General features: G+C 42.8%; 1 protein-coding gene across 1 annotated transcript in view; it reads left to right on the forward strand.

Annotated features, from left to right (window-relative positions):
* Positions 1–17748, forward strand: part of MYCBP2 (MYC binding protein 2) — a 419800-nt gene that overhangs the window by 33519 nt on the left and 368533 nt on the right. Inside the window, exons 2-3 of the mRNA XM_065413662.1 lie at positions 7211–7286; positions 15242–15457. Coding sequence (XP_065269734.1) covers positions 7211–7286; positions 15242–15457 — 292 coding nt within the window. The remainder of the gene's footprint in view (positions 1–7210; positions 7287–15241; positions 15458–17748) is intronic.

A 17748-nucleotide genomic window follows, 5' to 3' on the forward strand; every position in this document is an offset into this window, starting at 1 on the left:
TGCAGCAGGTTGAGGCTCAGTTGGGTGGGGGTCTAGGTGTGGGGGGCTTCTGACGCAGAGGATGAGTTTCAGGGGTTTGGGGTTTGGGTGCAAGGGGCTTGGGCGGGGTTCTGACTGTGGGGAGGTCTGGGTGTGGGGGGGTTGTGGTTGCAGGGTTGTGTGTGAGGCTTGGTGGAGGGTGGGGTTGGGCGCAGGGAGGTCCAGATGCACAGGGGGAGCAGCTCCCCTTACAGTGACCCCTCCCCCTGTGGCTGAGGAGCAATGGGGCCAAGAACTGGGGGGGAGGGGTCACTGTATGGGGAGCTGCTGTCCGTCTTCCCGTCCATCTGGACCTCCCCCGAGCCTTATCCCCCACCGCACCTGGACCCCCCACCGAGCCTCACCCCCTGCACCCAGACCCCCCTGCAAGCCCTCCCCCCGAGGTGCAAAGCTTCCTGCAGCTGGGTGAATTTTTTCTGGGGGTGGATCTGACCCGAACAGACGCACCCGCGTTGCTGGGGAGGGGTGAATGAGTACTGGTGCAGCTTCTCTTTACTTCCACACAAACTATTTTTCTGGGGGAAAGCAGAGAAACTGCGGGATGGGGTCGGGGGCATGTTTCTGCGCATGCGCAGTGGCACAGAATTCCCCCAGGACTATAGATTGCATGAATGCTCCCTAAGTCACTCATGAATCACATGGAGAAAGGCACCAGCCAATTCCCTCCAACTCCTCAACATCGCACCCCAGAATTGTACTGTCTTGCCCTAGTCAGAAGCCTGACCAGTGTAAGTTTATTACCCAGTCTGCCCCTCCCTCAGTGTGGAGAGAACATGCACAAGCCTTTGTAATCTGAGCTGAGATTTCCCAAGCACTTCAACCAAAGCACTGTTTTAGGTAAAATATAAAACAGATTTAACTACAGAAAGAGAGATTTTAAGTGGTAGGCATAAAAGGTCAAAGCTAGTTACCAAAGAAAATAAAAGTAAGTGCACAGTCTAAATCTTAAACATTATCAGACTAGGCAGTAATTAGATCAAGCAGATTTCTCACCCCATTGGATGTTGCAGTCCTTAATATACAGGCTTCTCTCAAGCCTGGGACCAGTCTCCTCAGGTGAAGTCTTTGTCTTTCCAGCGTAGGTGGGAGAGGAGAAAGGCCAATGCATGATGCCACCGTCCCTTATTTTGTACCCTCAGTCCGTGTGCCTGGAAAATACTAGGCCAGATATGTCCTGGTGGGCTTTGCTGAGTCATAGGGTTGAGCGATCCCCCTGGTGGGGTCTTGTGCAACTGTCATTGAATTGTAAATCCCTTAATTACAACTCCTGCTGATTAATGGTTGTTGAACACTCTCCTGGGCGGGGGATCACCTCCTTTGTATATCACTAGCAAACTTACAGCATGTTTCAGCAACAACCATATAGTAAAATCCCATAACTAGATACACACCAATGATAGACATATTTTGACAGAACAATGGGTTTCAGCAGATCATGGCCTTTCATATGATATCTTACATGACATGCTTTGTATGAAATATATCATAATTATATGATAGGAGTGCATATGCAATTCCAGGGTGCTGCTTTGAGGTACAGAGTGCCACAGGAGACAACAGTTCTTCTCACTCCCTAATTTCTGTTCAAAATTACTTCAATTATAAACCCAGGTCTGATATGCCTGGAGCCTTTTCTTTTAAGGGACACTTCAAGACATAGCATTGAGCAGTTCCACATCCCCACTGGTATGACACATCTGGGGTGCCTCCCCCTTTTCCTTTCGGTCCTTCCCGGTAGCCATATTGGGATTCTTGGGCAGCCTAACATCAACAGTTTTCCAAGGCACCTAGCTCTTTTGTTGAATGTCAGAGACAGCACTCTCCTGTCCCATGGCTTCTCCCCCAATCAGTCCCTACTGTGGGTCCTTTTCACCCATCCACTCTCCTCCCCCACCACCATTATAGTTTCAGATGCATCCTCTCTAGGATGGAGAGCTCATCTTCAGGAGCATACTATTCAGTACAGGTGAACATTCCAGGAATCTACTCTCCATATACCCTCTGGAGTTGAGGGCCATCAGATATGCCTGCCATCTGACTTCCTGCCTATGATCAAGGGACGGTCCGGCAGAGTAAAGACAGACAACAAGGCCAATACGTACAACATAAAACATAAGAGGGGAGTGAGAGCCTTTTCCCTTTCTGTAAAGTTATGGAACTGGTGTGTAGCCCACCACATGCTTATTTCAGCTGTTTACCTATCTGCCCTCCTCAACACCATAGGTGATGGTTTCAGCAGCTGCTTGTCTCAGGATCACAAGTGGGAACTTGCCAACTCCCTACTCAAACATATTTTTCAGTTGGGGTTTTCCAGAAGTAGGTTGTTTTTTTGCCATGGTCACCAACATGAAGTGTGCAAAGTTTTCCTGAAGAGGAGGTCTAGGTAGCCATTCCCTGGGAGGTACCTTCTCATCTCTTGGTTGAAGAATCTGTCATATGCCTATCCTCCAACACTTCTCATCCTCAGTCTTAAACAAGATCAAGTAGGATGGAGCCAAGGTTGTCTTAATTGCACCAGCTTAGCTGAGATGGGTATCAATTCCATATCTAATTTGCATCCCCTCTCTTCCTGCTATCAACCTTCCACTAACACCCAACCTGCTCACACAGGACTCAGAAAATATTCTTTACCCCAACCTGAATGCTCTGTGACTCAAGACATGGTGCCTGATTGTCTGTTGGGGATAGAACTCTCCTGTTTTACAGAGATTCAAGAGATTCTGTTGAATAGTAGAAAAGAATCATCAAGAAAAAACTTATGGGCAGGAATGGAAGAGATTTTACCATTGGTGTACCCTATAACACTTGTCTCCTATTGACTCTCACCTCTCAGAAATCCTAGAGTATCTTTTTGGTTTGAAGAATATAGGCCTTTCTCTGAGCTCTGTTGAAGTTCATCTAGTGGCCGTCATGGTGTTCCATGATCCAGTGGAGCGATTTTTGGCGTTTGCTCATCCTGCAACCTCTGGGTTCATCAAAGGGTTATTTAACAGGTTTCCACACGTCAGGGAGCCCCCATCCTGGGATTTGGACTTAACTCTGATGCAACCTCCCTTTCAACTGCTGGTCATGTGTTCACTCTTGCGCCCTATCCATGAAGACCACTTTCTTATTGATAGTCACTTCTGCTTGGAGAGTTGATAAGTTAGGGGCTTTGATGGCTACACTGTTTTCTTTAAAGACAAGGTATCCCTTCGGCCATATCAGTGGCTCTTAACTGAGATCATCTTGGATTTTCATATCAATCAGACTAGTCATCTCCCTGTTTTTCACCATAAACCTCATTAGACTAGGGAGGATGACATCCTTCACACCTTGCATGTTAGAAGGCTGTTGTCCTCCTATTTAGTTAGATAGGACTAGACCCTTTCAGGCCTCTCTTCCGTTATTTGTTTCTGTCACAGATAGAGCTACAGGAACACTTGTGCCCCCAGAGACTTTCTCTCCTGGTACAAAGCTGCTAATATTCCATTCCTTTCTAAGGCTATATATAGTCCATTCCATCAGGTTGCAGGCCACTTCTGTTGCTCTACTAAAGGACATTCCTATTTCAGAAATCTGCAAAGCTTCCAGATGGGCCTCCATCCACATTTCTCAAAGCACTCTGCTCTAGTGCATGCATCTTGCATAGATGCTTTGCTTGGGACTGCCGTCTTCCAATCAGTTTTAGATCCTTCTCCAAAGCACTCACCACCTCTAATGAGTACTACTTGGGAGTCACCTGAAGAGGAGCATCCACAGGGACATTACTTGAAGAAGGAAAGTTTATTTAACTTATACAGTGACTGGAGTTCTTATAGATGTTTGTCCATATGAGTGCTCTACTACCTGTCCTTCATCCCTTCTGCTTTGGAGTTTGGTCTCCATGGAACTTCTGAAGTAGAGAAGTAACCGAGAACTGTTTGTCCATTACAGCCCTATGTACCCCCAGTATGGGGCACAAGGATAGGTGTTTTAGCTCCTGTGGAGCTATGCTTGCCCTGATCCACTCAGAATAGGGTGATATATGTAGCCTGGAACTGTAACTTTTCCATAATGTGCATTTTCTCCAGCTTGTCATAACTCCACCCCTCATTCCTCCTGGAGAAGACTCTGCAGGTTCTGGAGAAGGATGGTCCTTTGAAGATTCCGAAGTTCCTGTTCTATGTTGACAACAGGAGCTCCATATGTGCAGGATTCTTCCATGCACAAATCAAGAGGGAGATGATTGGGACCGTTGTTGGTTTGATAATAATTTAAAATAGCATTACGTGCATGATTTAAATAGACATTTGAATGAGGTGAGTGAGCCTCATCTAATTTTAATAATAATTGTGCCATGAACTGAAATAAGATGGAGTAGGGATGTTCAGCAGGCTTTTCACTTTTTTCTTTAATTGCATCCATTTTAGGTGATATTCTAATTTTCTTTCTTTACTTGTGTGAACAGTGTTTCTAAGCCCTATGTGCCCATTTTAAAGAGACAATAATTTATTTGACTAGCTTTGCACATTTATGGTACAATCTTGTTGCTATCAAAACCAATGGAAAAACTACTGTCCGCATCAATGTGAGCAGTCGTGTCCTTATTACCTAAAGAGCTGGATGCAACACTGGAGCCAGTTTTAATGAGAATTGAATTTGTGTATTGAGTTTGGAAGAAAATCTGATGGAACAGACAATTATGATTGTATATGGAATTAGCAAATAGATTCAGTAGCAGTAACTATCATTATAATCAAGGTTTAAACAAATTCACCAGATATTTAGTAGCCTGAGCTTACCTGGGGTCACTGCCAGCAAGGGACATTGAAGTTCCTTGATAAGGGGGGTCTCGTCTCATCCTAGCATCAAGCCAACAGCTGGGAATCTGAAAGTGGTGGAATTTTGAGCAGGGTGGTTTCACTGGACCCTCCTTGGGGCTCCATATTTGGTATTTGTTCTGGCTAGAGGGTGTGCAACAAATTTTAGATGGCAACAACTTCTAGTTGTTGGAAGAGAGAACATTCTCCTCTCTCTTTCTAGTTTGGCTACTGCGAGTGTAGAGCGTAGCATGCAAAGGGTAGTCTTCAAGAAAGTGTGTTTCACAGCCTTGTTCTGAATAAGGTATTTAGTGCATCCTGATAAATGATCTCATCTTTGTTTTGTTGCCCATAGGGGAATTTTTTATTTATATGAGAGTTCAGGATCCCTTAGCTTAATTATTCAACAATCCTGGACTCTAAATTGGAGGACTCTTTGTTAATAAAGAGCAGCATGAAAGAATGTTACGTTTATTATTGTAGTGCCTAAGGACCTATTGTGCTAGGCACTGTACAGACATCGAAAGAGATGGCACCTGCCCCAAGGAGTTTACAGTCTAAATAGACAAGACACACATACAGTGAACTATGTGATGGCAGCAAATTTCATGTTAGTTTCATGACTTCTTTTTTCCTGGGGAGTGGCGATGTTGAAAAGGAATGGTGAATGAGACCTGGCAGAGGGGGATGTGTAAAATAGATTGAGGGACGGAGAGGGTTGGAACAAACTGTGAGTCAGCACAGGCCTGAGAAAGTACAGTCAAAACTGTAGAAAATGTTCTGCTTGTCTTAAAGTCCTTATTTTCACAGTTTCCGTAGCTGTTCCTACTAGCTGGAGTCTCTGGCTGGTTCCTCCCTGCAGTCTTTCTCCTCCCCCCCCCCCCCCCCAAGGCCACATGGTGAGGGTGGGGTGTGGCACCAGACCAATATTTTAGCTCTAATATCCCCAGAATAGGGATGTCTCCCCTACAGAGTTCTGGGACCAAGGAACGGTGGGGGGAGATGTGGTTCTGCATGGGACCCCATTTTGTCCTCTCCTGAGTGCAGCAGTCCCTGCTTTAGCTACTTCTGTAGTTTCTCCTTCCAGCTGGAGTCTCTGGCTGGTCATGCATTTTCAAAGCCATCTTTCCTGTATGGAGGATTTGGATCTGACTTACGTTAAATATTTTACTAAAAATGTACACACTGTATCCTGACAGAAGTACAGAAAGGCTGTGTCTGCACTCAGAATTTTTTGCAATTCTTTCCACCATTTGTCCAGCACAGTTCATCACCATCAGGGCTAGCAATGGTGAAAATGCTAGTGTAGACAGGGAACAGATATTTTTCTTGATGTGACATCTAAACATGCTTAGAAAGGGGAGAGGAGAAGCCATTGTTCTGGAAGCTCTGTGGGAGTCCCACTGGATTCAGTGGAATAGTGAAGCATAATTTAAATATCATTGACACATTCTTTGCACCGTTAGCTGTAGCAGGTGCTGATTGCTTTGGGAATCACATACCCATAAGTAAGGCTGCGTTTTAGTCACGTGTATTTTTAGTAAAAGTCATGGACAGGTCACGGGCAATAAACAAAAATTCATGGCCCGTGACCTGTCCATGACTTGTACTATATCCCTGACTAAATCTTGGGAGTGCTGTGGGTTCTCGGGGGGGGGGGGGGGGAGGGCGCACAGGTTCTGGGGGGGCAGGTGCTGGGGGGGATGCTGGCCGGGGGGGAGCGCAGGTGCTGGGAGGGGTGATCCGGAGGGGCGCCACGAGTGCTGGGGGAGCAGTCCGGGGACGGGCAGCTGGTGCTGGGGAGAGTTGGAGAGGCTGGCAGCGACATGTCCCTCCCTAAGTTCCTAGCTCCGCAGCTCTCATTGTCTGGGAACCATGGCCAATGGGAGCTGTGGGGGCGATGCCTGCGGGTGGAGGCAGTGTGCGGGGCTAAGAGCTGAGTGAGGGACATGTTGCTGCTTCCGGGGAGCCCCTCCCAAGGTAAGCGCTACCCAAACTCCTCATCCCGTCCCGTGCCCCAACTCCCAGCCCTGAGCCCCTTCCCATACCCAAACTCCTCCTGCTGCTGTTGGGAGGGGGGGGCGGTGGCCCGCGACTGGCCCAGGGGCTGCCTGAGCTGCTCGGGCAACCCTGGAGCCAGCCGCACTGGCCACTGCTGAAGTCACGGAGATCACGGAAAGGCATGGAATCCGTGACTTCTGTGACAAACTTGCAGCCTTACCTATAAGGCTCTTGGAACATTCATAGTTTGACCCTAGCAAACTCCTTCCAGGTGCTGCTGCTGTTTCCTGTGGGGGTGTGGTAGTAGAGGCCACAGGGCCAAGTATCTACTAAAATATTTTTCCAGTTAAAATTTAATTTTTATTCTCATGAATGTTTCACTTTTTCAGGAGTAAGAAAATCTTAAACAAGAAAAAACTGAAAAGGAAACAGAAGACTAAATTGAAAGTGAAAACACGAAACAAGGTAAATGATGTGGATCCATATGTTCAAGATATTACCTCTCCCACCTGGTCAGATTCTGTTCTATATCATAAAGAGGAGGAGGTTCATGACAAACTTCTTCCTACAGATTATTTTATCACTGTGCTTAAAGACAGTATCTATATTGGGTTTGCTGCCACAGGAAATCCCTATAAGAGAGAAGGAGGAAAGCCAGTCTAATAGAGAAAGTGAGACCACTAAGCAATATAGTTCTGGTTCCAGGCTAGAATAATATAGCTATGTAAATCCTCTCCTTAGAAAAAATTATGAAAGAGGGAACGGAGCTTACAGACAAGACCAAAAGGCAGAGTAGCATGGCCAAATAGTGCTACAATGTGCCCCAATCCAAAATCAAATATGGTCTCATTTCCTTATGTTGATGCTCTTTTCCTTCTAGTTTGACACAGCCAGTCTTTCAGATGGGGATCTATTGCCAAAGGACCTCATAGATTAGGAGAATAGAATCAGCAGGAAAGAAAAATTTTGAGGCCTTGTCAGCTGCATCAGTTTGTTTTGCAAAGGAATTCTGGCATGGATTGACAATCTGAAATACCTCTGAAGCATAGAAAGGCCTTTAAACTAGTTGCATCTCTGAAAAAGATGTCTTTAGAAGCAGACTTCATATTTGATGTCTCCCTCATTGCCCTCTGGTACTCAGTTAGAGCCAAGAGCTACAATGTGATAGTATGCTGACCCATGTGGCCCTGGGAGTGAAAGAGAGATCCATAGATTAACTGCTCTCAACCACTTCAAAATACTGTAAGGGGAAGCTGTTTGGCAAACCTATGGATAAGCTGGTAGTGGATTTGTTGGAAAGATCAAGAAAGACCTTAGTTCCTAACAAGCAGGATAGGAGTGACTACAGATCTTACCCCATATCAGGGTAGTCCTTTTACACTGATCAATATAGAAAATCCCACTGGAAACACTTAAGAGGAAAATGAAACAGATGCAGGGGAGCATGTGGTGGCAGAGGTGAGTTCTTTGGTTCAACCTCAGATTCCTCAAAACAAACTGCATGTCTAGCAGACACCCCAGTGTAGAGAGGAGCCCCAAATTAGTAGTTGGCGGCTGCTTCAGTTTGCAGTGTTCTGACAAGTGGTGACCCTTGACAAATGGATTTTGGAAACAGTGCAACGGGGATAGTCTTTTGGATTTTTTTTCAAATTGAGGCAAATTTATCCCATTTGCCTTGCTAAAGGATATGTAGAAAAGGTGAGACATACAAATGGCCATCCTTCATCTCCTCTGAATGGGAGGAATAGAATCTGTTCATTCTCCAGAGAGGAACCAGTGCATTCACTCCATCTTGTTGTTCCTAGTCCCTCCCCTCTCCCCCCTCCCCCCCAAAAGTCAAAAGGCTACAAGGCAGTTCTCAGTCTGAAGGTATCTCAACAGGTTCATGAAAAAAACAAAGTCAAGATGTAAACCTTAAATCCACACTAACTGCTATCAACAAGGGTACTCTAGGGCATCCTTCAGATCTATTCATGTCAACTTCCATATCCCAATTTGGCTGTCTAACAGATGCTTCTTGTGCTTTGCTCTTAGAGAACAGCACTACCAGTACAGGTCTCTTATCTTCTGGTTTATCAACAGCCATGCAAATATTTATGAAAATGCCAGTAGTGTTAATACTAGGAATGGGATTCTTGCCTATCCTTTCCTGGATGACCTCCTTTTTCTAGCCTTATCCAGAGTCGGAGCTATAGCCAGCACCAGTCAGGATGCTGCAGAACCATGGCTCTGTGATTAAATTGGGAGAATAATCAGTTTAACACCTTTGCAATAGATTTCCTACCTCAGAGGAGAATAGATGCCGTTCTCTATAAAGTTTTCATATCACAGGAGAAACTGAGGAATCTTATCAAAACTGGTCAGCCCCTCTTGGGTAGTACCCACTCTCACACACTGTCTATTCTGAGATCAGTAGTTTCTTGTGTGGATAATCTTTAGTGAACCCGTGCTCATGTGAGGATGCTACAGAGCTTCCCCTTGTCCTCCCTCACCAATCTCTTTTCCACCCATCAGTGAAGGTATATACCCAAGTGATACTCAAGTCCCTCAGATAGTGGGTTTCAAGCAAATTTGATTCAGGCTTCCCGATAGGCAAACCAGTCAGGAAGTTATTGCCACAGATGCCAGTCTGGAAGGATGGGATGCTCACACCAGGTCAAGGACTTCCTGGGGATCTGCTCCAAAAAGGGAACAAACACAGTACAAACTGCTTAGTGCTCCCATATTTGGATACTGGTCATGACAGACAAATACCTTGGTGTAACGTCCTGCATCAGTAGGTGAAGGGGAGCAAGGTCAACACTCCTATAAAGAGAAGGTTACTTGCTAATGACTTTGGCAGATTCTTCTCTGCTCCCTTCACATCTAAGGGAAAAATGAATGTTAGAGCTGACTGGCATAGTTGGGAACAAATAGATAATTCAGAATGGGAACTATACCCAGATGTGTTCTATCTGTTTGTAAAGGACTTAGTCTCCAATCTGTTTGTCTCCCACCTGAATCATAAGGTTCCATTGTACAGGGAAGAAATGATTTAACAAAAAAAATCAAAGCATAGAAAATTAATTTGTCCTATCTTCCTAGAGGAGCTCCTCATCTTTGCCTTTTAAGGAGAAGTTTTTGAATGTGAGAGCGAAGGGTTATTCTACCTGAATGTTCTGAAAACATGTTTAAAAAGAGAAATAAAATTGTCAATGTCAGTTTGACATTCAGAATGAGCAAAGTAAAAGAAAAGAAAATACGAAAATTAAGAGAAATGGCACTAAAAAGGGAGAAAAAGTTACCTGTAGAAAGTATTCCTGTTCAAGATCTAAAGAGGAGCTTTGGATTTCCAATGACAATACATTTCCTTAAAGAGAAGACAAGAGCTTTGCTTAGTCTTGCAGAAGTGTTTCAGACACCACCTTGGATTGACTTTTTGTCAGATTCCCAGCCTCAAATGCTGCAATAGCTGGAAGCCAGAGTGTAGCTGGTGTGTTGCAGACAGGCTGCTTGGGTCAGAGTTGCTGGATCAGGGCTATATTGTGACACGGACACTCACGGTGGGACCTGCATGCTGTTTGTGAGCAGCCCAGGTTTGGGAGCTGCAACAGCAAGAGGGCAGGTTTTTCCGTCAGATTCACAGTCCCTTACCTGACTGCTTGGGCAATTGGATTTTGACCGTACCTACTCTTGAGCGATCATGTTCCTTGTTGGTGTAGGATATACTGCATAACTCTAGAAAGCTGTCTACGAGCAAGTGTTAACTACTATTTGAAATGAACCAGATTGGTGCCTTGGGTGAGGCAAAAATCTTATTAGTACTCCGCTTCTATACTTTGTATTTTAGAGTAGTTAATGCACTTAAAATTGAAGGGTTTTCTAACTCATCTTTGACATTTTTAGTTGATGGTAGATTGCTGTTTGCGCATAATATGGTTATCTGATCTGTGTCCCCCTTTAAGAAATCCTGTCCCTACTTAGGATCTTAATTTGGTTTTAGCTTCACTTAGGAACTCACTTTTTGAATCCTTGTCTGATAGTTCATTGTATTGTTTATCTCTTAAAACAGCTTTCATTATTGCCATAACCTCAGCCAGAAGAGTGAGCAAATTAAATGTCTTAATGGCTGAGCCACCATTTATGCCTTTTCAAAAAGATAAGGTGGTTCTTAGGCCTGATCCCAGGGTTTTGCCAAAAGTGGTGTCTGATTTTCATATGAGACAATTAATTTGCTGGTATTTTTTCCCCAGAGCTGCATATTAATAAAGGGGAATCTGTTTTATGTATTTTGGATGCAAGAATGCTCTTACATATTTAGTTACTTAGATTTAGATATTTTAGTTTTTGAAAATCATCTAGATTATTTCTGTTTTACCCTGTAACCAACATGAGTTTTAGCATATCTTTCTAGACACTAGAAGGATTAAAAATGTATTGTTGACTGTTACACATTAACAAATTCCTGTACCTATGACCGCATGATCACATTCTAGTACAGCTGTGGCAGCTTCTCTTGCTTACCTTAAGCAAGTTCCAGTTACTGAAATGTGCGGGGCTACGACCTGGTCCTCTGTACACACTCTTCTAAGCATTATGCTCTTAACTTGGCCATAGGGGCTAATGCTAGATTTGGTAAAGCGGTGCTTCAGTCTCTATTCAACTGGGACTCTGTTCCCTCCTCTGGGTTATTTTCTGCACTGCTGAACAATCCCATGAGTGGGATGTAGAGCCACTTGAAGAAATGAAGTTTACTTACTTGTAACCAGAGTTCTTCAAGATGACTCTGCATAGTCACACTTCCACCTGTCTTTCGCTTTGTCTGAGTGCTCTTTTTTTAATCTCTGGGTTGGCAGTGGAGGAATCTGAGGTGGTAAAGGGCACTGCACCCTCTTATATAGCCTTGGAACTTTCAGAGACACCGAGAGGAGGTATAGGAGAGGGCACAGGAGCGCTCGAATAGTTACTGCTTGGAGAAGGTTTTATTTTTGGGTGCCATTAGGTGGTGCAATACCCATAACTATGAATATGCAGAGCCCTCTCGAAGAACTCTGGCTACAAGTAAGTAACTTCATTTTCAGACCTTGTTGAGCTAGACTGGCTATTAACATTTTTGATAGGTGATTTTTAGCATACCTCAGACATTATGATATCAGGTCTTTAATGAATTCTGTGGTGGCATTTTTCACCTATATCCGTTTTCTGGCATCTTTGCTGCTGATTATACAGTGATTATGAATATGAGCACCTTTATGTATATAGCTACCAGACATAAAAACATAATGGCAACCAAATCAACATCTCCTTTCAATTTCTCAACAGAGCTCCACTCCTAGCCCTCCAGCCCTCATTGAATTCCTGCTCTAAAAGATAGACTTTTATAGTACGTCCTCAAGATTAATAAATTTAGGACCAACGTGAATAGTGGATTATTCCTAAAATTATTTATCACAGTAAAGTGTCGGGACTCCATTTTGTTATGTACTCTACAAACACAATACAAAACACTCCTTGTCCCGAAGAGCTTACAGTCCAAATAGACAAGATGGAATGTGGGAGGGGAAATAGAGGCACAACAAGGTGAAGGGATCTACCCATGGTAAAACAGGAGGTCAGTGGCAGAATCAGGACTAGAACTCAAGTCTCCAAGTCCCAGCCCATTGGACCACACTGCCTCTCCAAATTGAATGGTCTCTCATGGAAAATACTCTGCCATCAGCTCTCTGCTGTATCGATGGGGTTCTAGTTTGAGTATCTCTGCAGAATGAGGCAGTGTTAGCTCAATGCAGAAGGACAGATGGGTTGGAATACTTGAGGTTTGAAACCTAAACTATCAATTAAATAACATAATGCTTAATACTGAAAGTAGGACAAGAGACCATTTCTGAAAGTTGGTCAGCTCATTGTAAAGATGTAGGAAAACAGCCTGTAATACTTAGTCTAGTGCTAAAAGGATTGACTTCTGAAGTTACCTGAATGCAGGTAAGATGACTTGGCCGCCTAGTTATAAAGAGGGTTGAGTACTGCAACATATATAGATCAAGGCCTCATGCAATTCTAATGAGAATGAGTTTAAATATGGAGATGTTCAAATTTACTGTACAATAGCTGTCATTGCAGTAACATTTGACATTAATGAAGTAAACAAGGCTTTATGTGGAAGACTCTCCAAAGAGCTTGATATGTGCCCTACAATTGTTTTGCAGTAGGAGGGGAAGCATTGCTTATGAAGTAAATTGCTCTTAATTTGTATAATTAAGGCCAGTTTATTCAGCTTTAGGGCTGAAAACTGAGGTGAATGTATATTTGGTTTATAAATCATTGCAAACAAACTCTGAAAGTATATGTATAGATACATATATACAGCAGAAGTATATTTTATTAAATTTTTATGCTATTTAACGTCCTGATTCCGTAGAAATTACATTTTTGTTTTGAATCTGGAGCTTGTTTTATTTTGAATGAGACATGACAATCTGGGCAGAACTATTTTTTCAAGTATTTTTATTAAAAAAGCAGTTAACTGGCATTGTGTGTTTTCACGTTCACGTCTCAGCGAGTTCCATATCAAATTTGCAAAGCTAGTTGGTAAAATGATGATGGCTTTAACTTCTGGCTTGGCAGTTGCAAAGTGGGATCTCAAAATCAGTCTCTGTTCTCTAGGATTTGTTGGAACGTAGTTAACATTCTGTTTAGTGTGTGACTCAGGAAAAAAAATTGGCTTTTCCCTGTTTATATTTGCTTTGCAACTCTAATGAGTAAGAGGTAGTGTGACAGACCCAGACCAGTTGAGTGCAGGAGTCTGGTAGAAGGCAAATATACTGGCCACTGGATGAATAGTTTTCTGTTCCCTGAGTGACCAGAACAGGGGCTACCCTAGAGCAATCAGGAACCTGCTAGAACCAATTAAGACACGCAAGCTAATTAAGACACCTGGAGCCAATTAAGAACTTACTAGAATCAGTTATGGCAGGCAGGCTAATCAGGACACCTGGTTTGAAAAGGACCTTCCAATAGTTAGTGAGGGGCGCGCAAGGAGCAGGGAGTAAGAAGGCATGCTGCTGGAGGACTGAGGAGAACAAGCATTATCAGACTTCAGGAGGAAGTTCCTGCAGTGAGGCTAAAGAAGGTGCTGGGGGGAGGCCACGGGGAAGTAGCCCAGGGAGTTGTAGCTGTCACGCAGCTATATAGGAGACGTTGTAGACAGCTGCTATCCACAGGACCCTGGACTGGAACCCAGTGTAGAGGGCAGGCTTGGGTTTCCCCCATCCCAACCCTGACACCAGTGTGACAAAGTTCCTCCTCTGCCTTGGAGGGTCCCACGCTTTCTGGTGGATTTGCTCGCCTCAGAGGTTCATGGCAGCCCTGTTTGGCTGCTTTTGCTAGGGGCTCAAACCTGCCTTTCACTCAGCTAACCTCATCACTGGCCAGCATGGGGGAAATGGAGAACAGTCTTCGCAGTCTCTGTTGTCCCACCTAGTGGGTCGGGGACAGGCCAGATCCCTTTCCAAATCAGACCTTCCCCTCTGGTGTGTCTCACACACCAGGTCAACTCCTCCTGTGCCAGATAGGGAGTTGGGAGGATGGGGGGAACCCAGGCCCACACTCTACACCAGCTTCCAGCCCAGGGCCTGTGGATAGCAGCTGCCTACGTCTCCTGTATCAGCTGCATGACAGCTACAACTCCCTGGGCTACTTCCCCATGGCCTCCCCCCAGCACCTTCTTTATCCTTACTAAGAGCTGCCGTGAACCTCTGAGGCGAGCACATCTGTCAGAAAGTGCAGGAACCACCGAGGCAGAGGAGGAACTTTGTCACAGTAGTAAAAATGAACTGTTGTCAGAAAAAAATTCTTTGAATACACACATAGGGATCTCATCTGCTTAGCATGAATGTGCCTTTTCTGCAGTCAACTTTCTGACCGTAATCGCGTTTTAGTGTTAAATTTGTTCTTCTGTGCCACTATTTAGGTTAACACTTCTCCAGGGTTTCCTGCTTGTTTTCATGAGGTAGATTCCCAAGTGTATGTCAGTGTTGTATGAATTACATTTAAATATAAAAAGTCAAAAACATGCCTTTCTCAGTTGATTCTGAAATCCTGTCATGTGGTTTTCCTGTTATTGCTAGATTATGCAGCATATGGTGTACTGTAAAATTTCCTAATTTGAAGACTTGTGTGTTATTTAGGGTTATGATAAAGATACACGTGCTGGTAAAACTTGCTTATCACTGTGTATTATGAATGACGTGCTGCTTTTCTCTGCCATATGGAGTTTTGGTCATCCATACTTGAAAAAATAAAATATTAACCCACTTTTTACCATTGTCTGGCTAAAGGGATAGTGAGACTGATATTTCTCTTTAGTGAAATTTGAAAAGTAATAAACTTTATAAATGAAGAATTTAACTTTCAACCAAAAATAAAATCTTATTGTTTTTCAGACAGAAAACTTGGAGAATACAATAACCATACCGGATATCAAATTACACAGCAACCCTTCAGCTTTTAATGTTTACTGCAATGTCCGCCATTGTGTTTTGGAGTGGCAAAAAAAAGAAACATCCTTAACTTTGGCTTCAAAGAACACTGTGCAGAGTGGGGATTCAGATAGTGATGAAGAGGAGGAGTCCAAAGAGCCACCCCTCAAGCTTCCAAAGGCAAGTGACCCTGGATAATTTTTCATGTGTAATTACAAGGTCTACATGGCACATCTTTGACAGTTTTATTCATCAACATTAATTTAACCCTTTCTCAGTTGGATCGTTTTACTTTATGACAAGTTATTAGGAACATAGTAATTGTTATACCAGGTCAGACCAAGTATCTTCTCTGACAGTGGTGGGTACTGGATGCTTCAGAGGACTGAAAGAAACTCTGAGGTGGTCACTTGGAAATAAGCTACCCATAGAAGTTTATTTTTAACTCCCTCAATTAGAAGTTGGCTTATTCTCTGATTTATGAGGGTTTATATTACTTCCAAACATTTATTTTTTCAATCCCATCTAATGTAACTGGATATTTTTATCCTCCATATAAATATTTTGTTCTTTTTTTGAAATCTTGCTTCGCTCTTGGCTGCAATGTTTTGTGGCATTGATTGATTGTCGGTCTGTATATTAAGATTGTGGATAGAATACTTCAGTAATAATAGCTTTTAGAATTTAATGACTTTAATGATTTTGCTATGAGTGTATAATAGGATGCTGTTCAATAGTGGAATATTAGAAAGAAAAGCTGGTGAGAATGGTTAAACTGCATCGTTTTTCTTACCTGCATATTTTATTTGCTCATATGTCCGATTACCAGTTCCATTTAGCTATTGAGTATGCCTTTTGTGAATTCTGTTTTGCCCACCAATTAGTGTTTGTTTAATATGTGTAATCTATTAATATTGTTTCCGGTCATCCTTCCCTGATGTGAGCTCAAAGGGAGTTGGGCAGAGCAGCTTCACATAGTTCTTTTTTATGTGACTTATTATGATAAGGTTGAATTAAATACTACTAAAATTGCCTTTTTTATGTTGGTCTTATTGTTGCCTGGAAAACAGGTATCTTACAGATGTTTTGTCATGAAAGGTTAGCTTGCAAGTCCAGAGAGGATTTTGGTGAACTTCAGAGGGACTTAACCAAAGTAGATAATTGGGCAACATGGCAGACAAATTCAGTGTTGATAAATGCCAAGTAATGCATGTTGGAGGGAAGGATTGGTGGTAGTAATGCAGGGTTTTACAGGGTTCTAAATTAACTATATAATCTCAGCTCATTGAAGGCTTGCTCAATGTGTAGCTTCAGTCAAAAAAGTAAACAAAATATTACGATGCATAAGGAGTGGGATGAAGAGTAATATGAAAAACAGAATGCCATTATGTAAATGAGTAGTATGGCTTTAGTACTGCTGACCCTGTATCCAAAAGGATATTTGAGAATTAGATGGGACAAAAATGACTAGGGACGTGGAAAAACATTTATGAAGAGAGTAGAAAGATTCCTGTTGTTTGTCAGTAAGGAGACAACAGTAAGGTAATTTCTGTTCTTCCTGTCTCAAAACACAAGCACCAAGGGGATGGACATTCAGCACAATGTAAAGGTGGTAAATTTAAAACTGATAAAATGAATACTTTTTCACACAGTACTTAAATTGTGGAAAAATTGGAACAGGATGATTTTTGAGCCTAATAACTTAGTAAGGCTCAGAGGGATTGGATGTTTATGTGGATACTTCGTAATAGTCACTGCTAATGAAGGACAGAAGGAGACAATAAGCTCTGTTCAGGACATAAATCAATCTCTTAACTACAAGTATTAAGATAAGACCTTTGAGGGGCGGGATGACCCCACATATACCTAGTGTGGGTTTTTTGTGTGTGTACACATTCCTTTGAAGTATGTGGTGCTGGCCACTTCTGGAGACAGGATACCCAGCTAGATTAATCGTGAATCTGATCCAGTATGGCAATTCCCATATAAGGGCATAGGGCCTGTTTTCTTTGTAAATTTGGTTGATAGCTTCTGAAGGTGGAGTTGTAAATGCTGCCTACCTTGATTTGTTTACTTGGGAGGGAAGGGATTTGTGATTTTTTTGTTTTTGTTTTGTTTTGTTTTGTTTTTTGTAGTGAATATTCCACATTTATTGACTTTGTCACCTGATCAAAATGGAATGAATGACAGCTTACTTGTGTGAATGTGAAAAAACAAGCTGTTTTAACATCTTAAATACTATTTGCAGTTTCTAGAAATACTTTCATAGTGAGGCAGTGTTAGAACAGTGTGGATAAAATTTTCAGAAGTAACCTAGGCACCAGATTTTCAGTTACTTTGGTACCTAAAGATGCAGTTAGGTACCAAATAGGTACCTATTAACAAATAGGGAGGAACTCATTGAGAATTTGAAAGTAGAAGGCAGCTTGGGTGAAAGTGATCATGAAATCATAGAGTTTGCAATTTTAAGG

The sequence above is a fragment of the Emys orbicularis genome, chromosome 1 (assembly GCF_028017835.1).
Source record: "Emys orbicularis isolate rEmyOrb1 chromosome 1, rEmyOrb1.hap1, whole genome shotgun sequence".
Classification (NCBI taxonomy): domain Eukaryota; kingdom Metazoa; phylum Chordata; order Testudines; family Emydidae; genus Emys; species Emys orbicularis.